Raw genomic sequence first — 26,908 nt, forward strand, 5'->3', positions numbered from 1 at the left:
ATAGCGAAGGGCGGATACGGCAGTACTTGCTGTCGGTAAGCTGATGGAGGAAATGCCGCGTTGGGGCTGCCATTGAGGGATAGGTGTTTCCTGCGATTGAGGAAGATGCAGTTTAACGTGTATGTGTGTTGGGGAGAGGATTAGTTATCCTTCCCTCTCCCTGATGCCACAGCGAACATTACCACTTACCGACACCGGGTAAGATGCCGAAAGAGGATAAATAACAATAAGGGGGCTGAGGCGTGAAGTGGTTCAGCAGTCGTGTGGGGCTGGGTTGTTGTGCTGAGCATTGCAGTGCTGTAAGTTTGACATTTGATTATGAAACTCTGTAGAATATTATAGCCAATACAGAGACGTGGTTGCAAGGTGATAGGGACTGGGAGTTGAATGGCAAGTGTTTAGGAAGGATAGATGGGAGGAAAAAGTGGGGGGCGGGTGGTAGCTCTGCTGATTTAAGGATAGTATCAGGGTGGTAGTCAGGGAAGATATAGGTGCCAAAGAGCAGAACGTGGAATTGTTGTGGGTGGAGATTAGGAGCGGCAAGGGGAGGAAGACACTGGTGGGTGTGGTCTTTAGGCCCCCAAATAATGACCAGGAGGTGGGGTGGGCTATAAATGTGCAAATAAATGATGTATGCAAGAATGGAACGGTGATAATTATGGGGGATTTCAATCTACGTATTGATTGGTTGACCCATGTTGGATGCAGTGGGCTTGAGGAAGAGTTCTTGGAATGCTGTTGGGATAGTTTCCTCGAACAGTGTGTGCTGGAGCCGACGAGGGAGCGAGCTATCTTAGATCTGGTGTTATGTAATGAGGCATGTAGAATTAGGGACCTTGTTGTGAGGGATCCTCTTGGGAAGAGTGATCATTGTATGGTGGAGTTTTTGATGCAGATGGAGGATGAGAAAGTAGGATCCTGGACCTGTGTCCTTTGTTTGAACAGAGGGGAGTACGAGAGGATGAGAGAGGAATTGGCGAATGTAGATTAGGAGTGCAGATTGGGAGGTAGGTCTGCTGAGGAACAGTGGAGGATCTTTAAGGAGATCTTTCTTGGTGCTCAGTAGAAATTTATTCTGATGGTAAAGAAGGATCGTAGGAGAAGAGATAATCAGCCGTGGATAACGAAGGAGATAAAGGAGAGTATTAAATTGAAGGCTGATGTGTTTAGAGTGGCGAAAAGTAGTGGGTGAGAAGAGGATTGGAAGAGGTTTAAATATCAACAAAGAATGATGAAGAAGTTGATAAAGAAAGGAAGGATAGATTATGAATCTAGGCTAGCACTAAATATAAAAAAGGATAGTAAGAGTTTTTATAAATATATAAAAAGGAGGCTGGCTAGGGTGAATGTTGGACCCTTAGAGGATGAGAGGGGGGATTTAGTGGTGGGGGATGAGGAAATGGCTGAGGCCTTTAAGTTTTTTGCTTTGGTCTTCACTGAGGAGGACGCGAATAGTTTGCTGGGTGTTAACGATGGAAAGATGGTAGGAGTGGAAGGCCTGAATGAGATCATTGTTACTAGAGAGGTAGTGCTTGATAGACTAGTGGGACTGATGGTGGACAAGTCCCCAGGACTGGATGGAATGCATCCCAGGGTTCTGAAGGAAATGGCGGAGGTGATAGTGGATGCCTTAGTGATTATTTTCCAAACAGCGCTGGATTCCGGGGAAGTGCCGGAAGATTGGAAAACGGCTAATGTTACGCTGCTGTTTAAAAAGGGTAGCAGGCAAAAGGCAGGGAATTATAGGCCGGTTAGTTTAACGTCTGTTGTAGGAAAAATGCTTGAATCCACCATCAAAGAGGAAATAGCGAGGCATCTTGAGAAGAATTGTTTGATAGAGCAGACGCAGCACGGATTCACTAAGGGGAAGTTGTGTCTGACAAATTTATTGGAATTCTATGAGGATGTGTCTAGTGCGGTGGATGGAGGGGAACCGGTGGATGTGGTGTTTCTTAACTTTCAGAAGGCGTTTGATAAGGTGCCACACAAAAGGTTGCTACAGAAGGTTAGGGGGCATGAAGTTGGGGGTAAGGTGTTAGCTTGGATAGGGGATTAGCTGTCAAATAGGAGGCAGAGAGTGGGTGTCAATGGGTGCTATTCGGATTGGCGGTTGGTGACTAGTGGAGTGCCCAGGCAATCAGTGCTGGGGCTTCAGCTATTTACCATTTATATAGATGATCTGGAGGAGGGAGCCGAGTGTAAGGTGTCGAAATTTGCTGATGACACAAATATAAGTGGAACAGCAAATTGTGCGGAGGGTGTAGAAAGTCTGCAGAGGGATCTAGGTAGGCTGAGCGAGTGGGCGAGGACCTGGCAGATGGAATACAATGTTGGCAAGTGTGAGGTTATCCACTTTGGTAGGAATAATAGTAGGAAGGACTACTACTTACAGGGCGAAAAGCTGCAGCATGCTGCTGCTTTGAGGGACCTGGGGGTCCTTGTGCATGAGTTGCAAAAAGCCTGCAGGTGCAGCAGGTGGTCAGGAAGGCAAATGGGATGCTGGCCTTCATAGCGAGGGGGATTGAATATAAAAGTAGGGAGGTCTTGCTGCAACTGTACAGGGCACTGGTGAGGCCGCAGCTGGAGTACTGTGTGCAGTTTTGGTCACTGCACTTGCACAAGGATATTTTGGCCTTGGAGGGAATGCAGAGGAGGTTCACTAGGCTGATACCGGAGTTGAGGGGGTTGAACTATGAAGAGAGGCTGAATAAACTGGGCTTGTACTCATTGGAGTTTAGAAGGATGAGGGGGGATCTTATTGAGACGTATAAGATGATGAAAGGGATGGATAGGGTAGAAGTGGAGACGTTCTTCCCGCTCAGAAAGGACAGCAGGACTAGAGGGCACAGCCTCAAGATTGGGGGGGGGGTGCGGGGGGCAGTTTAGAATGGAGTTGAGGAGGAACTTCTTCACTCAAAGGGTGGTGAATCTCTGGAATTCTTTGCCTGTTGAAGTGGTGGAGGCTACCTCGCTAAATATATTTAAGACGCTGGTAGGTAGGTTTTCGGTAGGCAAGGGGATTAAGGGTTATGTGGAGAAAGCGGGAAAGTGGAACTGAGACACTTCAGATCAGCCATGATCTTATTGAATGGCGGGGCAGGCTCGAAGGGCTAGATGGCCTACTCCTGCTCCTATTTCTTATGTTCTTATAACCTTCTCAAGGTCCCTGGTGTGATGCAAAATGTCCAAAAAAAGGTCAAGGTGACTTATTTTGTCAAGTTTTTTTGTTAGTCACAAGTAAACCTCAAATTAACATTCTAATGAATTTACTGTGAAATTCCCCTAAAGTTTAATTAAATTAAAATTTTAATTGGTGTAACCCACAGGGAAAGGGCTTCCCACCAGTTTTTATTTTTTTACCAAACAGCTTAGGGGGAAGAAGTGTTAGGATGTCTGTTTCTGAATGGAGGATGGTGCAGTGGTTAACACTGCTGCCTCATAGCACCAAGGGCATGGGTTCAGTTGCAGCCCTGCATGACTGTCCATGTGGAGTCTGCTCGTTCTCCAGGTGCTGCTGTTTCTCCCACGGTCACCATTCTGGTTAGCTGCATTGGCCATGCTAAATTATCCCTCAATGCACCCATACAGGTGGCGGAGTGTGATGACCAGGAGATTTTCACAGTAACTTTATTGCAGTGTTAATGTAAGCTTATTTGTGACACTAATAAACTTTAAAGGAAGCTAAAATGTTCAACTTATTGGGTCATGTGAAAGGGAGGACAGTTTAAAGCCTGCTAGAATTGCAGGGTGAGTGCAAATTTGAAGTGTTGGATTTTTGTGGGAATGAAATTTTGACAGAAAAGTTGCTTTGACCACCTTTTCTCTACTGGATTCTTGTTTCTGTTTCACCTGTGATGTTCAGGAATGAAGTTGAACTGCACCCCCATTGTATCATTGACTTGCATTTCTCTTTTTAAAGTCTGCACAGGAGAGGAATGATGGCCAAACCAGTAACAGTTTGGCATGATTGAAAAGATGTGAATTGAGGTGGACATGTGAGGGGCTCCAGAACAGGACACAAGCTTCTGCCACAATTGGTGGAGCAAAACATGAGTCAAGGGTGAGGTGATGCACAGAAAAACATAAAAGGGGGCAGCTGAGACAGGTAAAAATGGATGAAGCAAAAATGATGTTTTAACATGCTACATTTTGTTGCCTCATCAAAATAAAATCAATAACCAGCAGGGCAGTGCCACACTTATTTTGGGTGAATTGTGGCTACATGTGCATCGCAGTCCCAGCCACCTACAGTGTGACTGCTATGTTTTAGATTGTGGTTTAGTGATAGTCCCCATGTGGAAATAAAATAAATCAAATAAACCTATTGGACTTTAACCTAGTTTAGTGATAGTGACAGTAAATTACTTATGGCAATCCTTCATGATTGACTGCCATGGTTAGGTTGACAGATAATTTTAAAAAGATTAGGGGCATTCTGGCTCTTTAAGGGTGTATGTATCTTTATTATGTATGTATGTATTTCAGTAGATTATTTATAATTGATTGTCAAGATAGTAGAGTTTAAAAAGAGTACAAGTTAACTTTTCAAATTAAAATGTTTATGCACAAATATTCCAATTCAGTAAATTTTTAAATCTGTCTTATCTGAAGAAATTCTTAAATACAGTTAACCTTTTTTGTGTAAAATAAATTATCCTGCCTTCCTTTATATTGTACCATTCCCTCAGCTGGATTTACGGCTTGTTTGAAGTATATCAGCTTTGATCTTTGAACCAGTTTTCAGAGTTCTGCAATTTTTATTGGCTTTGTCATCTTTTCATGTTTAGAGTTGCTCGTAATTTAACTGGTTATTTGAAAATTGTCTTCATGTGGATCTCGTAGCCAGACTTTCTATGGCTCAGGAGACTTTGTTTTCTGTCAAGGTCTAATGGTTTGTTCTACTGTGAAAGACAACTAGCGGAATTCAGCTGTAAAACTTATTGGTGGTAGAGGGGGAGATATGAGGGTGGAGAAAGGCTTTTGGGCCTTGCAAAGCATCCTGATTTATAACATTTGGTCAAGCTTTGAAATACAGTCAACTTGTATCAAGCCTGTCTTGCCCAATTGAGGAGGTTAGTATGTTGTATGTTGACCATCACAGAGAAATAAGGTGCCTCAATCAAAGAAGATCTTTAGTTCTATGCAAAAGGAGCAAGTTGAATTGGAGGGATTAAAAAAGGAGTTTGAATAGAGAATATCAGACAGCTGGTAAGTAAAGGTTGTTGTGGCAAGGCAGATTTAGAGAGGACAATATATTGGAGGGGATAGATGGGTGAAGAAGAGTGGGTGATGGCAAACATTGTGAAAAAGATAAGGACCATGCCTGAGGAAAGAATAATTAACACTGTCAAATGGTCACATGGTTATGATTGCTGGAGCACACATTAGACTCTTTTTCCTAAAGACACTCTACCTGTCAAACTAAGATGAATATATCCCTTGCCAATTACTTGAAATGAGGTTGAAAATAATGCAGTGAATTCACTGATAATTCTGAAGCAACTGTTCACATAATCTTTTACCTGTAGTTTACCATTTAGCCATGCTGGTTACTAAGCCAATGCTTGTATGAGAAAATATGAAGAGTTCATAAAAGCTCAAAGGTCAGATACTTGGGACCTTCCTTGTCTACTTGAGGCCTTCCTTCTACACCTCCCCCTTCCCTTCCCCAAATTGGAAATAGGTCAGTTCTTGCATGCCTAATTACGATAAAAGACCACAATAGGCAATGAAAGTTTAGGCAAGCACAGAACGTTCTGTGGCCAGTTTGCTGTTCCGCAAAGCATGGTGCATGTTTTATCCACTAAACTGCAGCTAGGATTAAATAACATATCTGTAATTTAGTATATTGTGATTTAATATTTTCTAGATAATCATATGTCAAAATTGCAATTAAGTTGTTACATGTCAATTAATGCTTCAGTATTAACATTGTGAGAAATCAATTGTGTAAAATTCAAATTAGTTATAATACCTTTCAGCTGCAAATTAAGGAGGAACTGAAAGTGTGATGAGACTGTCAACTTGTTCTGCTGAATGCGTTTCAGCTTTTAAAGATGTATCAATGAGATTATAGTCATGTGACCAAATTTCTAATTTATAGTTTGTCATTATTCAGGTTATCTTCTGTCAAGCCACAAGCATCTGGCAACTTAAATCTGCGATAGCAACCATGTTGGAGACTTGATCAGCACTTTCTGCTTGGAGAAAAAAAATAAGCAGGCCAAAGCTGAAGGGACCAAATGTAAAAAGCAGCAAGGAGACTTAAGGTATCAGATATTACAGAATTTACAAGCTTAAATTTATATAGTTTATTTGTCTGCATTTGGGTGTAATTTGTTTCAAAGGGGTAAAGAATAGCAAGCTTCTAGTCAAAGCTAGATATGTGAGGAACTTCTTTCAAAGTTATTACTGGAAAGCAGTATTTGATTGTTGAATTATATTGTTAAGCATCTCACTTATGCTACAGATCTGTTAACTAGTGAGAACTCAGCCATGAACTAATTGAGCCTGCTCCCCTATTCAAAGGGCTGAATTTGTCTACATTTGCTCCTAATTCCTATGTTCAATAATGGGGAGAAAATATGGCAGAGGTGGAAAATAAGTCTTACTTGACATCTATCTACTTCTGCTTCAAAAAGCTGGTTAATTTTATTGTAAAACTTATTTCTATGAGGGACAGATCATAAAATCTTTTAATTATATGATATAATAAATTGTTCTTTATAATCAATTTTCTTTTTATCATAGGATGCAAAAAGGAGATTTGAATCAACCTTAATTATGTTTAAAGTAGTGGGCCTCTTTTACCACCTTCAGTTTCTGAACTCTGGTAAATATGCTATTTTGCAATGTAAAAGTATCATTAAAATAGTTTCCTGTTACTTTTTTAAAGCTTATTTATTTATTAGTGTCACATGTAGGCTTACATTAACACTGCAATGAATTTACTATGAAAATCCTCTAGTTGATGCACTCCGGAGCCTGTTCGGGTACACTGGCCATGCTAAATTTTCCCTCAGTGCACCTAACCAGTGCATCTTTCAGTCTGTGGGAGGAAAACAGAGCACCTGGAGGAAACCCATGCAGACACGGACAGAATGTGCAAACTCCACATGGACAGTGGCCCAAGCTGAGAATCAGACCTGGGTCCCTGGCATTGAGGCAGTAGTACCAACCACAATGCCATACACCTTGTATTTTTTGGCAAACTATTTAGTCAAAGGTTAATTCATTCTTTTCCTCCTAAAAACTGGGATATTTATCGTAGTTAATCTTTGCTTTTCATCAAGCTTCCGGAATAAAATCTATTTCTAAATTTAGAAGTATTTTCAAGCCATTTAAACTCATGCATCTGAGAATTTTGGGGAAAAATACTGTGAATTATAATGTTAAAAAGTTGCTACCTTGGATGTTAATTTTGATGTGTTAGTAATACTCCTGCTTCTGAAAGAGAGAGTGTGGTTTCAAGTTCCTTCCAGAGATTTGTGACATCTATGCTGACCTTTCGGTTCAGTTTTGCACAATCAAGGTCGCTGCCTTCTGGACGAGACTTTAAACCAGGTCTTCAACAACTTCTAAAGTGGACATAAAAGGTCAAATTGTAATGGTCAAGGAAGGGTAAAGGAGTTTCAATGTTCTAGCCAAATTTATTGTTTCATTGAATGGCAGGGCAGACTTGATGGGCCAAATGGACCACTTCTGCTGCTATGTCTTACAGTCTGCTAAAATGGATAAGGTTATTTTATTACTGTAATAGATGGGACTAGTTAATGACTAATCTATAGCCCATTTATGTCCTGATTTATGAGAATCTGTTTAATGCAAAATTGACTGCCATTTTCCCCTACAACAATGACTGCAATTCAATGTCCTTTGGCTGGCTGTGAAGCACTTCAGATTGTTGTAGTAATATTCTGGGTGTTAATCCTAATATTGTTACAAGTGTTGTATTCATACAAGGCCTTCCTGCCATTGTTTACTCTTTTTTTATGAAAGGGCTACTCAAAATCTAAGATAGCAAAATTGAACATTCGGCCTCTGTTGGGTTGGTTGCAATTATGGCACCATCTGTTGCTCATAATCTGAACACTGGCAAATCTCTCCTGACCTTAATATTCGTGTTTAGTTGGAGGAAATGGTATGTCCTTTAGCTGAGAGACTAAGTAAGCAGAGCGGGGTTGCTGTGACCTTTCTGAAGCTAACTGTTGTTTTGTCAAGAACAAATAGCAGCCATTAATGTTTCCAATAATGCTTTTGGGCATAATGGTATGTACCTTTTCTTTCAATGGACCTTGCTTTGCTTCCTATTCTAGCTTCTCTTTTTGTATTGAACTAGGCTTCGAGCCCAAGTCTAGGATTTTATTACATAGCTTTGCTCATGCAGCACCAATGATCTGCATTCTGAGAGTTGCTATCTTTCTGAGACATTCCGTTTGGGCAATGCCTGCCAATACAAATTTTTTTAATAAATCCTGTGGCATTATTCAGAGAAAAGCCAAGGAGCTCTTCCAACAATCAAAGCTCATATCTCTAGTCAATGCTTACTTGTACATGGGATGCTACAGTGATTAGCACTGCTGCCGCACAGCACCAGTGATCCAGGTTCAGTTCCAACCTTGGATGACTTGTCTGTGTGGAATTTGCAGATTCGAACGAAAAAAATTGCAACACAGGAACAGGCCCTTTGACCCTCTGAGCTTGCACAGACCATGAGTCTGCATGGGTTTCCTCCCAGTTGCTCCAGTTTCCTCCCACAGTCAAAAGTTGTGCAGGTTAGGTGGATTGGCCATGGTAAGTTGACACTTGGTGTCCCCAGATGTGTGGGTTAGATGGGTTAGCCATGGTAAATATGTGCGGTTACGGGTATAGGGTGGGGGAAAAGGCGCCTGGATAAGATACATAAGAACATAAGAAATAGGAGCAGGAGTAGGCCATCTAGCCCTTCAAGCCTGCCCCGCCATTCAATAAGATCATGGCTGATCTGTCGTGGCTCAGTTCCACATTCCCGCCCTCTCCCCATAACCCTTAATCCCCTCTCTTATCAAAAACCCATCAACCCGCGTCTTAAAAATATTTAGCGAGGCAGCCTCCACCACTTCAACGGGCAGAGAATTCCAGAGATTCACCACCCTTTGAGTGAAGAAGTTCCTCCTCAACTCCGTTCTAAACCACCCACCCTTTATCTTGAGGCTGTGCCCCCTAGTCCTACTGTCTTTTTTGAGCGGGAAGAGTCTCTCCACCTCTATCCTATCCATCCCATTCATCATCTTATACGTCTCAATGAGATCTCCCCTCGTTCTTCTAAACTCCAACGAGTACAAGCCTAGTTTATTCAGCCTCTCCTCATAGCTCAACCCCCTCAACTCCGGTATCAGCCTAGTAAACCTCCTCTGCACTCCCTCCAAGGCCAAAATATCCTTGCATAAGTGCGGCGCCCAAAACTGCACACAGTACTCCAGCTGCGGCCTCACCAATGCCCTATACAGCTGCAGCAAGACCTCCCTACTTTTATATTCAATCCCCCTCGCTATGAAGGCCAGCATCCCATTCGCCTTCCTGACCACCTGCAAGCTGGGTTTTTGCGACTCATGCACAAGGACCCCGAGGTCCCTCTGCACCGTCGCCTGCTGCAGTTTTTCGCCACGTAAGTAATAGTCCTTCCTACCGTTATTCCTACCAAAGTGGACCACCTCACACTTGCCAACATTAAATTCCATTTGCCATTTCCTGGCCCATTCGCCCAGCCTATCTAGATCCTTCTGCAGACTCTCCACACCCTCCGCACAATTTGCCGTTCCCCCAATCTTGGTGTCATCAGCAAATTTCGACACCCTACACTCGGTTCCCTCCTCCAGATCATCTATATAAATGGTAAAAAGCTGAGGCCCCAGCACCGACCCCTGGGGCACTCCACTAGTCACCTTCTAGACTAGACCTTCACTCCACTAGACCTTCTGCAATAACCTCTTGTGAGGTACTTTGTCAAACGCCTTCTGAAAATCCAGAAAGACCACATCCACCGGCTCTCCTCTATCCACCGCCCTAGACACATCCTCATAGAACTCCAGTAAATTTGTCAGACACGACTTCCCTTTAATGAAACCATGCTGCGTCTGCTCTATCAAGCAATTGCCTTCAAGATGCCTCGCAATTTCCTCCTTAATGACGGATTCTAACATTTTACCTACCACAGATGTTAAACTAACCGGCCTATAATTCCCTGCCTTTTGCCTGGCACCCTTCTTAAACAACGGCGTAACATTAGCCGTTTTCCAATCTTCCGGCACTTCCCCGGAATCCAGCGACGTCTGGAAAATAACCACCAAGGCATCCACTATCACCTCCGCCATTTCTTTCAGGGCCCTCGGATGCATTCCATCCGGTCCTGGGGACTTGTCCACAATCAGCCCCTCCAGTCTGTCGAGCACCGCCTCTCTAGTAACAGTAATGTCATTAAGACCCTCCAGTCCTACCACCTTTCCATCACTAACACCCGGCAAATTATTCACGTGAAGACAGAAACAAAAAAGTTATTCAATACCTTAGCCATATCCCTATCCCCATCCCCTACCACTAGGTCCCCTTTCTCATCCTCTAAAGGACCAACGTTCACCCTAGCCAGCCTCTTCCTTTTTATACTCCGTCAGGGAGTCGGTGCAGACCCTTAAGGGTTGAATGGCCTCTTTCTGCACTGTACTGATTCGATGATTTTCTTTTAATCTAGCTCTTTGCTCCGGTTGCTTGATTTTTCCCAAATAATAATACCTTATCAACTGTACTTCAAAAGGAATTTATTGGCTGGCAAGCACTTGGGGCATCATGACAATCTTTCTGTATATGTGGCAGATTAATTGCTGAGGTTATGATTCATTAATTTGCCCTCTGCCATTTCAAGCACATTTTGGCCAAATCTCCAACAGCTTTAAATCTTTGTCTACAACTTAAATATAATAAAAATTGCAATTAAGTAATTACTGTGTACCATTTTTAAGTTAAGCCACAAATTAATGTTTCAACTCATTTGAAGTAAATAGTGATTTGGCTGTTAATAAACATCCATTTTGTACCCCTTTGGTTTGATTTATTATTGTAAAGTATTGTTTCATGCATGCTATACAGACAGTGTGCCATTCATAAAGTACTTAGGAGAGAAAGAAAGGAGAGAGTGTAGAATGTAGTGTTACAGTCACGGAGTAGAGAAAGATTGACTTGATATAAGTTGCGAGACCATGGGCAGCACATGTATAGAGTAAATTGATGTAATATAGGGGGCTGCTTTCTCATTCCTTCCTCATTCCCATTTTTTTTTGTTTTCCTTTTTAAATTATTTTTCTTCGTTCATGAAACATTGGCATCTTTGCTGAGCTAGCATTTATTGTATTGTCCTTCAGAAGGTGATGGGTTTTTGTTTAAAGCATCAATCACCAAACCAGGCAATAACTTCTGCAGTGGTTAAATGAAGCTCTGTGGGCACTCCGCTGAATTTTATCAGGGGGCCGTCTTTAGTGACATGAGTCATTGATTGGGGTGCACCACAGCCACAGTCTGGGTTCCCCGCAGGACCCCAAAATGATGCTAAGCTGCGGCCTTGAACCACTGCAGTCCATTTGGTGTAGGTACACTCACTGTGTTGTTATGGAGTGAGTCCCAGGATTTCGCTACTGACCTCAAGCTTGCAGCACATCTCCCTTTGTCCATCTAATGTCAATTAGGTGGGGCTATTGACTTTTAGCCCACTATATTGCAGCAGTCTGATCTGTAATGTGTTTCACTCTGCTTGAATTCATAAATACTTCCAAGAGCTAAATGTTCCTCCAACTATACAGCAATCATTAGAAGTAGTGACACAGGTAAATAAGGCTGTTATTTTAAGGAACTAAACAAAACACTGGAATGCTAGGGAATAGAATTAAAAACCACTGAGGTTATGTTAACTTGAAAGGACCTTGCTTGGAAAGGAACAGCTCTGGTCTCCATTTTGCCAACAAGATATTGAAGTACAATAAAAAAAAATTTGCTGGAATGATGCCAGATGTGACGTTAAACCAACTTAATATTGAAATATTGTTGGATCTCTTCTAGAAAAGAGAACCTGAAAGGGTCTTCAAAATTAGGAAAGGGTTTGATAGAGTAGATGCAGAAGAAGGTAGACCAGAACCAAGGATCAAAAATGTAACATTGTCACAAATAAATCCAATAGAGAATTCAGGAGAAGCTCTCATATCAAGAGAGTGGAGAGATTGGGTCGACTGGGCCAATTCGGTATTCACTGCAGCTTAGAATGAGAGAGGATCTAATTGAGTTCTGTCTAGGATGTTGTTTCCTCTGGCTGGAGGGTAGAACAAAGGGTCACAGTCTCAGGATACGAGGTAGGCACTGAGATGAGGAGAAACTTCTTCACTCAGGATAGTGACCCTTTGGAATTCTTTAGCACAAAAGATTGAGAAGACCAAGGCAGTGAACACATTTAAGAAGGAAATAGAACTCTAGGCTCAAGGTGTCCAGCATATGGGGAGTACGTGGGATTCTGGTGTTGAGATAGAAGTTTGGTCATGATATTGAATGAAGGAACAGGCTTGAAGGGCTGAATGCCCTACTGCTCCTATTTTGTATTTCTATAATGTGGAACTTGCTACCACAATGTAGTTGAGGCAATTAGCATGAATGTATTTCAGGGGAAGGTAGATGGGAATAAAGCACATGTTAATGGTGATAGATGAAGTGTGGAGAATGTTTATAGACTTAGGCTAATTGACCTGTTTTTGTGTTGTACTTTATAATGCTATGTGACAAATAGACTATTAGTTCCACTAATTCTAACAAATTAAAGATTACTTTCCCCTACACACTGTTATAATTTAGCATGTGCCTGTTTACTATTTAAACACAATTGTACTAGCTATGTCTATAACACAACCAATGCTAAGAGGAATTTAATGTATTTTTATACAAAACTTCTGCAAATAGGTTTTTTAAATGTCATTTGAGACTTGCATTTTTTTTAATATTGTTCCAGTTATTGCTATTTTGCCTCCACCTGTCAATCTGTCATTTATATCGGAAAACTTGCATCATGTCTTAATGTGGGAAGCAGGAACAGATACACCACCCAACACACGCTACACAGTGCAATACTTAGCTTTAAGGTTTGTACCCTCTGGTCTTCTCTTTTTTCAAATTATAATTACTATGTGTAAAAATAATCACAAGGATTTATTAACGTGCTGAAGTCAAATAGTATGCCTGTATTTGGAGTGAAGCAGCTTTTAAGACGATCAGGAGTGGGAAATGTACAGGCCAGAGGATAAAATTGCTTAAATATCTTGCTTGATAGCCAAGCCTGCTTTGCTAGTCTATAAGATCAAAGCTGATCTGATTGTAACGCTCATCCCCACATTCTGCCAACCCTGATAACCTTTCACCCCTGTGTTAATCAAGACCCTATATAGCTCAGCCTTAAAAATATTCAAAGACTTTGCTTCCACTGCCTTTTGAGGATGAGTTCCAAAGACTTACGACCCTCGGAGAAGAATTAAAGAATTTTTATGGCGCAGAAGGAAACTATTTTGGCCCATTGTGTCTGCACCAGCTCTCCAAAAGAGCATCACGACTTAGTACCATTCCCCTGCCTTTTTCCTGTACCCCTGCAAGTTGTTTCTATTCAAGTAATCGTCTAATGCCCTCTTCACTGCCTCCTTCAACCTGCCTCCATCACACTTATAGACACTGCATTCCTGACCTGAACCACTTGTTGCTTGAAAGCTTTTTTCTTATATTACCTTTGCAACTTTTGCAAATCTGTCTCCTTGTTCTTGATCCTTTTACAAACGGGAACAGTTTCTTCCTGTCCAGCCCCCTCGTGATTTTGAACACCTCTATCAAATCTCCTCTTAGCCTCCTCTCCAAGGACAACAGTACCAAGCTCTCCAATCTACCTGCAACTAAAGTTTCTCATCTTGTAAAATTCTTCTGTACTCTGTTTAATGCATTTATACCCTTCTTATACTGCAATGCCCAGAACTGTACACAATATTCCTGTTGACATCCAGTTAGTGTTGTGTATAATTTCAGCATAACCTCCTTCTCTTGTCTATGCCTCTATGAATAAAGCCCACAATAATATATGCCCTATTAATTCCCCATCCACCTGCCCTGCCACATTCAATGATCTATGCACATATACACCCAGGTTCCTATGCTCCTGCAACGCTTCAAGAATTGTACCCTTTATTTTATATTAACTCTCCATGTTCTTTCTACCTAAATACATAACCTCACTTTTTCTCTGCACTGAACTTCCACCTGTCACCTATTCACTCCACCAACTTGTCCATGACCTTTTTGAAGTTCTACACTGTTCTTTTCACGGTTTAATGAGTTTTGTATCATCTAAAAATTATGTAATTGTCCCCAGAAAACCAAGATCTAGATCGTTAATGTGTATCAGAAAAAGCAAGGGTCCCAATGCTCACTCCTGAGGAACTCCATGACAAATCCTCCTCCTCCAACCTGTAAAATATCCATTGACCATTACTTTCTACTTCCTACTATTCAGCCAATTTTGTCCCACATTCGTACTGTGGAACTTGCTATCCCTTTAATTCCATGAGCTATAACTTTTCTCAGTCTGGTGTGTGGCACTGTATCAAATATCTTTTGAAAGTCCATGTATACATCATAACCTTGCCCCTTACCGACCCTTTGTGCTACCTCCTCAAATAACTCCAACTGAGTCAAACACAATTACCCCTTTAGAAATTCATGTTGGCCCTTCCTAACAACCCACATTTTCCATGTGACTACAATTTCCACCCCAAATAATTGTTTCTAGAAGCTTGATCACCACTGATGTTAAACTGACTTAACCTGTAATTGCTGGGGCTATCCTTAAAACTTTTTTTGAAGAGGCATAACGTTTGCAATTCTGCAGTCCTTCAGCACCTCTCCTGAGTCTAGAGAAGACTGGAAGGTTCATGCCAGCACCCCTTATCCTTGGATGCATCTCATCTAGTCCGAGTCTGATCAACTCTTAAATACTGACAGTCTATTTGACAATTTCTCCTCATCAATTTCTCTTAATCTCCATTTTAAATGAGTGACCCATTATTTTTAAATAGTAACCCCTGGTTCTAGATTCTCTGACAAGAGGAAACATTCTCTCCACATCAGGACCCCTCAGGATATTAAAGGTTTTGATCAAGTTGCGTCTTATTCTTCTAAACTCTAGGATGCAAACTTAATACCTTCCAATTTTTCCTTAAAAATAAGCCATTCATTCCTAGTTTTAGCCTAGTAAAACTCCATTGAACTGTTTCAACGCGTTTACCATAAATTTTACTCTAACCTGAGCTTCTAGTAAAATTTTTCCAATGTATTTGTAACCAAGCTCCCCTACTTCTTTTGCATTTAGCAGGAGAGAGTTGATGATCAGTTGATGAATATTGAAATTGTCATTTTGCTTAATGAATACAGAAGTGTCTAATGAGTAACAATTCATCTGGGGGAAGCAATGGTCAGGTGGTACTATCACTAGGCTGTTAATCCAAAACTCAGCTAATGTTCTGCGGACCTGGGTTGGAATCCCACTGTGGTGGAATTTGAATTCAATAAAAAAAATCTAGAATTAAGAATCTACTGTGACCATTAACCCATTGTCGATTGTTTGAAAAACCCATCTGGTTCACTAATGTCCTTTAGGAAAGGAAATCTGCCATCCTTACCTGGTCTGGTCTGTGTGTGACTCCAATTCCACAGCAATGTGGTTGACTCTAAACTAGGGATGGGCAATAAATGCTGGCCAAGCAGTGACGCCCATGTCCCATAAATGAATTTTTTTTAAAAACACGTGATTGAAGTTTTAAATGCAGTCCATTTTAGAAATGGGACTATAATGAAAACTTAATTTTCAAAACTTACAAAAGAAATTTCAATTTTCAGATACGCTAAATTAGTGGAAATGATGAACACAGGATTACAACATGTTATTGGAGAACATTAATGCAGTTGCACCATGGGCCAATAAAATTTAACTCTGATAAATGTGAGGTTGTAGATTTTGATAAGAGGAGGGACATCACTTATTAACTTGGTGCAAATAACTAGGTAAAGAAATTAATATGCCAATAACCAAAAGCTGTGCCATAGGTTGGCAAGGCCATTTTAAATAAAGCAAACCAAACAATAGGCTTCATTCCTAGAAGGATAGAATTGACAAGTAGGGAAGTTATGCTAAACTTGTATTGAACCTTGGTTATACCACACTTAAAGTACTGTATGCAGTTCTGGTCATTATGAAAAAGAAATAAGGGTAGTGGAGAGGGTGCAAAGAGGATGTATAGGGATAATGCCAGAAATGCATAGGTAAATGTATCAGGAAATGTTTTTGACAGCTGGGTTTCTTTCTCTTGAAGAAAGAAAGCTGATGTCTGACCTAATAGAGATTATTAAAATTATAAAAGGTTTTGATAAGAGTAGATACAGAAAGAAGGTTTTCTCTTGTGGGGAAGAGCCTATCTAGAGGTCATCAATGTGAGATGGTCGCCAAGAACTCCAACGGGGAAATTAGAAGAAACTTCTTAAGCCAAAGATTGGCGAGAATGTGGAACTGGCTATCACAGGGAGCAATGAATGAATGGTAATGGAATGGTTGTAATGAATGGTATCAGTGTTTCTCCCTCATTGGCTTGTCTTTAATGCAATGAGAGGGTTACTTTGATAGGCTTAGATGAGGAAAGATGGGAGGAGGCTTAAGCAAAACATAAATGCCAACATGGCCTGGCTGGGCTGAATGGCCTGTTTTTGTGCCCTATATCCTATATAACATAATTATACTCTAATCTGATTTAACTATTTAGCTAGCACCTGCTTCTCCTTCACAAAATAGTTGATAGTTTCATGCAAAAATAAAATCATGCTATCATAGAATAGGTTAAAGTTTTTGCACAATATTGCCATGATGTATTACCTCTGTTCAAAATGTCTGTTTAAATTCCAAATAGCGCACTAGGTATGGAACGAAGTGTGAACCAAACAGATGAAGAGATTGCATGGCTTGCTGCAGAGAACTGTTCACTGATCACAAATCAAACGTGTGATCTAACCAATGATTTCACTAACATCTATGAATCATACTTTGCTCGTGTTAAAGCAGTTACAGAAATGGATGGATCTAATTGGACTTCCTCAGAAGAGTTCCAGCCCTTTGAAAACTGTAAGCATGGCATCATTTAGTTTTTGAATATATGCAGTAGCATTTCTTCAGACCATTATTATGTATGGCTTGGTCAATATATTCATTATTATTGCATACCCACAAAGACATTCTTTATTTAAAACTACCCACTACGTATTATTTTCTACCAAGTACTTTCTGTTCCTGTGTATTTTTGCACAGTTCCTTGTTACTGATTTTTACCTATTTTACCACAGTTTGTTCTCTTATTTTTCTCTGGACTTGTGGAAACTTCAGTGGGGTAAATGTTGTTCAAATAGATTTATATGTTAAATAAACAAGGCAAGTTTATTTGTTTAATTATATATGAATGGCACAGTGGTTAGCACTGCTATTGCACAGCGCCAGGGTTCAATTCTGGCTGTGGGTGACTGTCAGTGTGGAGTTTGCACATTGTGTCTGCATGGGTTTCCTCTGAATGCTCTAGTTTCCTCTCCTCATTCCAAAGATGTGCAGGTTAGATTGGTCATGTTAAATTCACCCATGGTGTCCCGAGATGTATATTTTAGGGGGATTTGTGGGGTTACAGGGATAGGGCATGGGTGGGATGGTCTTTAGAGAATCGGCACAGACTCGATGGGCCGAATTGCCGCTTCCTGCACTGCAGGAATTCTGTGAATGTTTCCACAAACTGTTGTTGCTCACGATGAACATCAAAAAAGAAAGCTCTAAGTATGAGCCAATTTCCTTGGCAAGTTTAATTCATTTAAGTCAAACTTTGCAAAAATCAAATATAACATTGCATTGATTTCAAGAATACATTTGATTTTCCGAAACTAGAAAGTTTAATTAAAATTATAAGTGCAAGTTTATTTTGATAATAGTCTAATATTGTTAACTTGTAAATATTTTTACCTCAATTCAATTTTATTTTCCTTCTACAGCAAAAATACGACCGGTTAATTTTCGCCTCTCAGAGGACCCTACTGGAACCCTTAAAATTAATTTTGATATTCCATCAATCCCACCAAGTATACCTGGCTTTGGATTCAAATCATTATTAACTATCCATTCATTAATGTATTACCACATTAAACTATTTAAAAATGGACAACTGGAAAAGGTATGGTTTAATAAAATGAATAAAAATGAGATGTTTAGATAAATGCAATTCCAGAAATAATACTGAATTTCATTTCCAAATAACATAACTGGATGAATTTTTTAAGCGTGTTTCTGGTTATTGAAAGTGCTACTTTACTCCCTAGGAAGCCTTTGCTCAAAATGCCTACTAAAGCCCAGGAAGCCTCATGATTGTAAAAAGGGTCTACTTTGAACTGTCAGCATCCGAATTTTTAATTTTTTTTTCCTTAATTGTGTAGATCTACACTATTGGGACCAAACTCATCAACGTAGTGGGTAGGATCCATGCCAACAACCATCCCTCTGTGTCAAGGAATATTGTTTATCTATGTGTACACTGTGTAGATCTACATACAGCTTTCCTGTAGGATGCTTTTAAGTGTAATTTTTTTAAAAATTATGCCAAAACATCAAAATTAATTTATAGGCTGAGATTGTTACATGAACATGTTCAGAGATATCATAGAATCCCTACAGTGTTGGAGGCCACTGACTGTGTGTCTGAAAGAAGGCCCGAATTTCACGAGTCCCTGGCACAGAGGCAGCAGTGCTCATCACTGTGCCACCATTTCATTGTTCCTTCATTCTTTTTTCCCTCAAAAGTTTGTTTACTCAACACTGCTTCCTGGGCTTTGGATGTGATCTTATGGCAGAAGTGCAGTCTGGCTGAAGCAGGTGCTGGGGGTAGCTAGAGGAAAGCAGGAAGCACACTAAATAACACCTCACAGCACAGAGCACATGCTTCAAAGCTCCCCATAGTACTAAACGCCTCATTGCAGGAGTGAACAGAAAAATGGAAAGGTCCTCTATTGACAGGAGACCAGGAATTCCATCCACTACCACCACCACCCACGCCCCCACCTTCAAACACACCCAGAAGCAACAGGAACGTGTAGCCATCATAGTCCATGCCAGCAGTGTTAGCTGGTGGACCTGTGTACAGTCCCATTAAAGAGTTCAATGATCACACACAAGTGATCAAGGTTAGTGAATGCATCTTCAGATACCATATCCTGCCAACTATATTACAATGCACTGCAGCCCTATTGCTTGCCCATCAACAATCTTTCTCAATCACAACACATAGCTAACATTTGTAGCTTCACTTCCCTAACAAACCTAGCCACAAGCCTCACACCTACATCTCGCAGCCTACCAGGCACTCAACAATGACTTGCATTATCCAGTTGGATTGTAGAACATACTGTGGTGGAATTTTACAGGTTTTTTTTCTAAATGTTCAGCTTGTCTGAAAATGGGAGCATTCCAGATCCGGTTTTTGGATGAGTTTTCACACCCAATCTTATGCACTGTCTCTAAAAAGATGGGCTAGTCAGTTTCAAGCCAGACAGGCTGTGGGCAGGACTTATCTCACCAGATGGTCTGTAGAGGGAGATATTATACTTGGTCCTAATCCTATTTTACACTTGTAGAAGTTTTTTCTGTCTATCCTTTTTGCTGGTTTTCTGGTATATTTCAGTTTCTCCCTTATTTTTAAGTAAACCATCCTTTGCTGATTTCTAAAACTTTCCCAAATTTCACAACATTGTATGACTTTTGGTTTGATATCACCTTTAACATCCATAGTTCACCACTAATGGTGTACCCTTTGATAGTCTTTCTTTCTCAATGCAAAGTTTAAAGATAAATGAGGTGATTGAAGGAGCTGGTGTAGAGTCTATGGACAAGACGCGTTTGTCAAAATGAACTTTCTACCTATTTAAAATAAATGCTTCCATTCTTTATGGATACTTAAATGGAGAAAATGAAATTACCAAAATTTGTATCTGATCAGCATTGCTGATACCTGTCCTGAGTTTAACCATCATTGCTTTCTACAGATTGGCCTATAAACAAAGCACATGTAATGCAATGTTGTGCTAACTGCAAAACATTTTCTAAGTTTAAAAGTGAAATTGTCCTGTATTGCTTTGGATACAATTCTAGCCTCTTTCTTTCAACAGAATAGAGATGTGCTTGGAGAAACAACTGACATAAGCGTTGAACAAGTTGCGGAGGTGCAACCTAACACACATTACTGTGTCACACTAACAGTGTTTACTTATCAAGAAGATCAATCTGACCCTCTGGAAAAGAAATGCATAGCCACACGGTATAGGAGGGGAGATAAAGGTACAGAGGGATGGCAGGGATTCCTGCTTTCTTCTTTTTAAATCCCCAAATGTTAGATCAAATAACCAAGATTTTCCATCTATACCATATGTTTGGATGTGGGGTGGGATTAAGATTTTCTCAGGTTGATAACTAGATTTTAAGATATAATTTTCACCTAACATTTTTCGGCAGAAACTGACTGTATTTGATGGAATGCCAGTTTTGCACCCTGCCCAATATGACAATATTAGGCAGGTAAGGTTAAAATTACCCCCTTAATCTGTTTTGGCATGAAAATTGACTAAACACAATTGTAATGCATTCTATGGACACTCGATCGCTCTTGTTTCTTGAAATAAATTTTCCTTCTTGAAAGGAATTAAGAAAAATTTGACCTTGCTCATTTTGTGACCACACAATTTTGCGATGGGGATAGGTCGTAGTGTGGCTGAAGGATTTTTGCATTACTCCAAATTTCTTTGTTCCCATCCTGTCTTAAAGGCATTGACTTCTTAACTGGAACATGATTCTGTGGATGCTGAACACTATCTTTAATGACTTCATACGTGTACCTGAATACTAAGTGCTGTGCAGTTGCAAGGGTATCGCAACCAACTCCAAAGCAGCGATAGAAATATAGAAGAACGGCTGAACTTAGTCCCACACCCCAGCTATTTCCCCATAACCCTGCAAATTAGTCGTCATATATCCAATTGCATTTTGATATTTCCTAAGAGGATTTGCTTCCACCATCCTATTCAAGTTCAAACCCTTTGGGGGAAAAAAATTCATTTCCCTTCTAGTTGTTTTGCCATTTATTTCATATCTATGATCTCCGTTTACTGACTCACATTTTCTCTGCACTCTTATCAAAACCCTGCAATTTTGAATACTTTTACAATATCTCCCCTTGGCTTTCTGTGCACTAAGGGAACAAAGCCAGCTTCTCCAGTCAATTCACATCATTGAAATGCCTTAATCCTTCCTCTGAAACCTCTCCATCAGCCTCAAAACCCTTCCCTAAGTGTGCTGCCCATAATTGCACACTATACTTCAGCTGAAATGTGGCTGGAGATTTGTACAGTTTAGCATGACTTCCTTGTTTTCCCACTTAATGCCCCCACTTACAAAAACCAAATATCCCATATTCTATATCTACCATGTCAAATATTAATTAGTGCTGCTGCTTTTAAAGATTTGTAAATCTGCACCCTCTCCCTCTTGCACTCCCCTCAAAATAGTGCAGTTTATATTATGCTGCCTCTGTTTCTCCTAAGTGCATCATCTCTCACTCACTTATGAGGAAGAACAAAAGTCTCTTGAATTTACAGCACTTTTCACCACTTCAGACAATCAGTACTTTACAATAGTCACTACACTGGCTGCAATTTAAGAAGTGTGACAGCCAGTTGCACTTGACAAGCTTCCAGAAACAACCATATCAGAATTTTTCTGATGCTTGAGGGATAAATATTGATTAAATTATCTACGTTAAATTACATCAATTATATGCCTGCCTAGTTCACCAGTTAATGTCCTCCTGAAGTCAGCTGATTTTTACTCAATGTAGCCAAGTATCATCTGCAGTTTCAAAACTGCATTCCTTTTACACAGCTGCAATTGTCCAACACTCACCCTTGGTGGGCCTCACTGCATTCGTCTATCCAGTTCAATTAACATCTATTCACCACTACCCTCTGCTTCTACCCTTTAACCAATTAAATATCAGGTTTACCGCTGACCTTTTGATCCCATATTCTCCCATTTGTCAAATAAATTAGTTATGTGAATCATCAAAGTCCGTATATAGCATTGCACCAATTTCTTTTGATACTTCATATAACTCAGCAGAATAAGTCTGACAGTTAGCCTATAAACATCTGTGCTCGCTGTAGTTTATAGTAGTAGTGCATGGATTAAGCACAAAGAGATGGTTTCTAGTAGTTTTCTCATCACTGATGTTAAACTAGCTGTGCAGTGATGAGCAAGAGCTTTTGTAGATTATTTTTATTTGAGCCAAACTTTTGCTCACTCCACACAATCCTAATCTTTTTCGAAACTATGGATGACCATGCTAATGAGAACTGGAGAGGGGGGGTGGGGGGCGGCGAAAGAGATTCACCTCTTATGATTTTATGACCATCTTTATTAAAAGCATTAAGATGTAGGAGCAGAATTAGGCCATTTGGCCCATCGAGTCTGCTCCACCGTTCGATCATGGCTAATGTGTTTCACAACGCCATTTTTTTTCCCCATAACCTTTTGATCCCCTTGCCAATCAGGAACCTATTTATCTGTCTTAAATATACTCAGTGATCTAGCCTCCACAGCTTTCTTGGCAACGAATTCCATAGATTCACTATTATCTGGCTGAAGAAAAGCCTCCTCATCTCGGTTCTAAAGGGTTGTCTTTCTACATTTGAGGCTGTGCCCTTTTAATGTATTTCTATGGGCCATGCAGCCCATCGAGTCTGCACGGATCCTCCGACAGAGCATCCTACCCTAGCCCTGACCCCACACATTTCCCATGGCCAATCCCCCCCAACCCACACGTCCTGGGACACTAAGGGGCAACCCAGCATGGCCAATCAATCCAACCCACACATCCCCAGACTCGCAAGTGAGCTTGGCCAATTAGTGTCAAAGCCACATTAGGCTAGAATCCCATTAGAGCTCACTATGTAACTGTCACATCAGATGTGGCTTGGGTACCACAACCAAACTAGTATACCCATACAATATTGTGTATGCTTTTACCCAAGTTTACATGACATTCCAAATCCAGTACTTTAACTTGTTAACACCTCTATAAAAAATGAAGGACAAAGGAATATCTTGTGAACATAATCACCAAGAAATCCACTGGGGCATTTGGAGGAAACCCAAAGAGTGGTAAGAACATGGCACTTGTTACCATAGGAAATGTTTGAAATGAAAAATATTGCTACTTTTAAGGGGAAGCTAGAGAAGTATTTGAACGAGAAGGGAATAGATGGTTATGGGGGATTTAGATCAGTTAAGATTGGAGGCGACTTGAGTACATGTTCGAGGGAAGGATTGATTGGACCAAATGGCCTGTTTTTGTGCTGTGTATTTTATATAATTTTCGGATGCTAATGTTAGTATGTCTTCAGATATTTTGTGCAAATTAAATGAACCAAACGCACTTTTGCAAATAAGTCTGATTGCATTTAACCATTAATGAAGGTTATACTATCCTTAAATAAAAAGGAAAGAGACCTGCCACAGAATTAATTTGGGTACACCTAAGGAAGGGGAAAACTAGTACAAAGTTTCTAATGTATCCTTTTTTTTTTGCAGAACCTCAAGCATCACTACTGTCAGTTTTGTGCATCTTTGGAGTTGGCTTGGCCATTGGCATCGTAGTGTTATGCCAAGGAGGTTATCTTGGTTTCTTAGGCAAATATGCACCTAAAGCTTTGGTATGTAACTGATTTTCAAAAAGATGATTAGATTGAGGCTTTGCATGAGACAATCGTTTCTCAGTCTTTAATGTAAGTGATGGAATCCTTAATGATTTTTTCAATCATAGATGGCATCTATAGATTATGTATGATTTACAGTTTTTGCAGAAGTTCAATCCTACGTCCCAGAAAGACATTTTTCTCATCTATGTATGATTTTGAACTTTTACTTTTTGTGCAGTGCCTGGTTTCTAATAATTTTTAGTGATACCTACTGTGCTTGCAGCTCCTTGACTAGTACACGTACTAATCAAAAACTGTAGGTATACCTACACACATGGAGTGCGCCACCCAAGAAGGTATCTCACCACCCCACCATCTCGAGGACAATTAGGGACAGGCAATAAATGCCCTCCTAGCTAGTGATGCTCACATCCTGTGAAAGAATAAAAAAAAGTCATAAACATGGCAGCTAGATTTATGAAACCATCAGCACAGTGAAATAAGTAATGGGCTGCATTGAGGTGGGTGGCCTAGTGGTATTACCGCTGGACTATTAATCCAGAAACTTGACTAATGTTCTAAGGACCTGGATTTGAATCTCACCACGGCAGATGGAGGAATTTGAATTAAATAAAAAAAAACTCTGGAATCGAGAATCTACAATTATCCCAACCTGAGGTGAAGTAGAAACAAATTAAGAATCTTAAATCTCATAGTTAGTGAGTCATAGATGCTTACAGCATGGAAACAGGGTCTTTGGACCAACTTGTCCATGCTGCCCAGTTTTTACCACTAAACTAGTCTAGTTGCCTGTGTTTGACCCATATCCCTCTATTCCAGTCTTTCTCATGTAACTATCTAAGTGTTTTTAAAAGTCAAAATTGTACCCATCTCCACTACTACCTCTGGCAGCTTGTTCCAGACCCCACCCTCCGTTTGAAATAATTGTCCCTCTGGACCCTTTTGTGTATCTCCCCCCTCATTAAACCTGTGCCAGCTTGTTTTAGAATCCCTTACCTTTGGGAAAAGACGTTGACTATTTTATCTATGTCCCTCATTATTGTATAGACCTCATTCATCCATTCCAAATTATGACAAGCCATTGTGTAAACATTTCATTTGAACATTTAAATTTTGTGTCTCCCGCCAGCGTAACTTGAAACACATCCATCCTATCAACCAGAATAATAATATGCAAGTAAAAATCAGCGCTTTGGAACCTATTAACTTCAAAGAAGAAAAGAAAATTGAAAACATTGAAGAAGACAGTGAAGACGAACTAATGAGTAGTTATCAGGAAACTGGCTATGAGCAGAACTCATTAATGATACCTGTGCAGAACAGTGCTCAGAGTTCCAGTACATGTTCTAAAGCAGGAACAGATGAAGCCAGCACAGTCTCTTGTGATCAACTATGTGATTCTGCAGCTAAACATTTTTTCACAAATCTCAATGACTGTCAACTGGCCCCAATAGACATGGTGCAAAATGAAATCCCAGATGCTGAAACCACAAGCCAGGCACAGACAGCCCACAGCAGAAAGAGCAGTTTGGCTTCCGCAAACATTGATGTTTCTAATGTCCCATTGTGGTCCATCCAAATCCAGGACTCAGACAGTTGTTTTGTAGATTTGTCAAATGAAAAGATGTTTGATCAGGAGGCAGATGAACCCAACCCTGCAGAACCTGATGACTTGAATGATTCTTTACTTCCTAAGGATGATGCTGTAATTTCCCAATACGAGAATCCGAGTCTTTACGACTCACCAGTCATTTCTTCATCTCCTCAGGTTTGGCACTCTGACTACATGAGACGTTGAGGTCTATTTGCATAGGTGTGATGATTACTTCTGTAAAATTGTTTGGGATGTCCTCAGAACTTTTAAAAGCAAAAACACTGCTGCCTCGTGCTTTTGATGTCTTCCCCTTTTTTTTATAAAAAGGTTCAGCTGATAGGATTTTCCTTGCAGATTTTGCGGCAATCTTCTGAGCTTTATAAACTGCTGAGAGGATTATAAATGGCTAATTTAGCTCAGCAAAAAGCAAAATATTGGCCATTCATCTAATCCTATAGAGTAGAATGTTCAGCTTGGTGCTAGTATGTTTTAACATGATGTCGCTGTTTTCTGCCAAAGCTGGGAGCGATGTGGTGAATATTGATGAGTGCCAAAGAGAGAGAATGTTTTTCTTCCAATAAGAAACTATTTTTGTTGCTGCTACAAAATCATGAAATAAATATAAAACTATTTGGGTAATAGGCATAGGGGCCTAAGTGCAAAAATCATATGGTTGTAGATATGTAGAAGGAACTACTAAAGATACTTAATTTGAGTCTGTCCATTTATCTTACAAATGGTCTGGATTGACATCTGTTGATGAATGGGATGAAGAGTTTCAAAGCAAGTGGTGAAAGGAAAATGATGGCTAATTAAACTGAAGATAAGCAGGTAGTCTGGAGAGAAGTCCACAATCTCACCATCGTGATGCATGGAAATAGATGGCTTTTTTTTTTACTGTTATCTACTAAACGCCTTGTTTAGCTTGTTGGACTTTGCAAACCACTGCATTATGGGTTCACAGAATCAATGTTGTTAGTTGGGGTGCTGAAGTGATGGACCCCCTCCCTGGATCCTTGTTTCTGTGCATTGTGCATTCTGTTTTTGTGGCAATCTGCAGCATTCTATGTTTCACCCTGGTGTTTTTCAATAAAGCTGAATCATTTTTAAGTTTATTTACTAGTCATACTGCAATGAAGTTACTGTGTGAATCCGCTAGTCGCCACATTGCAGCACCTATTAGGGTACACCGAGGGAGAATATAGCATGGCCAATTCACCTAACCTGCACGTCTTTGAACTGAAGGAGGGAACCGGAGCACTTGGAGGAATCTCGTGCAGACACAAGGAGAATGTGCACACTCTGCACAGACAGTGACTCAAACCAGGAACTGAACCCAGGTCCCTGGTGCTGTGAAGCAGTAGTGCTAACCAGTATGCCACCATATGATTTGTTCTGTCCAAAATCTGGTTTGCCACAGCTTGAGAATTTAGT

The 26,908-nt window shown here is 40.3% G+C and overlaps 1 protein-coding gene across 2 annotated transcripts; it reads left to right on the forward strand.

The window, feature by feature from the left end:
- LOC145353162 (uncharacterized) lies at positions 1–26,589 on the forward strand. 2 transcript variants are annotated; one of them, XM_080203616.1, is made up of 10 exons: positions 1–198; positions 3,920–4,105; positions 6,119–6,269; positions 6,751–6,832; positions 13,019–13,148; positions 17,001–17,212; positions 18,118–18,296; positions 20,281–20,449; positions 23,753–23,874; positions 25,010–26,589. In XM_080203616.1, exons 4-10 carry the CDS (start codon positions 6,784–6,786, stop codon positions 25,676–25,678), a joined length of 1,530 nt encoding a protein of 509 aa, XP_080059742.1. In that variant the 5' UTR covers positions 1–198; positions 3,920–4,105; positions 6,119–6,269; positions 6,751–6,783; the 3' UTR covers positions 25,679–26,589. The 2 variants fall into 2 exon arrangements, with proteins under 2 accessions (XP_080059742.1, XP_080059741.1); XM_080203615.1 differs by lacking the exon at positions 3,920–4,105.
- Positions 26,590–26,908: the final 319 nt, after the last annotated feature.

Source organism: Carcharhinus amblyrhynchos, chromosome 15 (genome assembly GCF_965287045.1).
Source record: "Carcharhinus amblyrhynchos chromosome 15, sCarAmb.v2.hapA, whole genome shotgun sequence".
Lineage (NCBI taxonomy): Eukaryota > Metazoa > Chordata > Chondrichthyes > Carcharhiniformes > Carcharhinidae > Carcharhinus > Carcharhinus amblyrhynchos.

Coding starts and splice junctions, on each gene's coding strand:
- LOC145353162 (XM_080203616.1), top strand. CDS start 6,784: ATGTTTAAAGTAGTGGGCCTCTTTTACCACCTTCAGTTTCTGAACTCT. Junction 6,833..13,018: donor CCTTCAGTTTCTGAACTCTG/GTAAATATGCTA, acceptor ATATTGTTCCAG/TTATTGCTATTTTGCCTCCA. Junction 20,450..23,752: donor GTATAGGAGGGGAGATAAAG/GTACAGAGGGAT, acceptor TTTTTTTTGCAG/AACCTCAAGCATCACTACTG.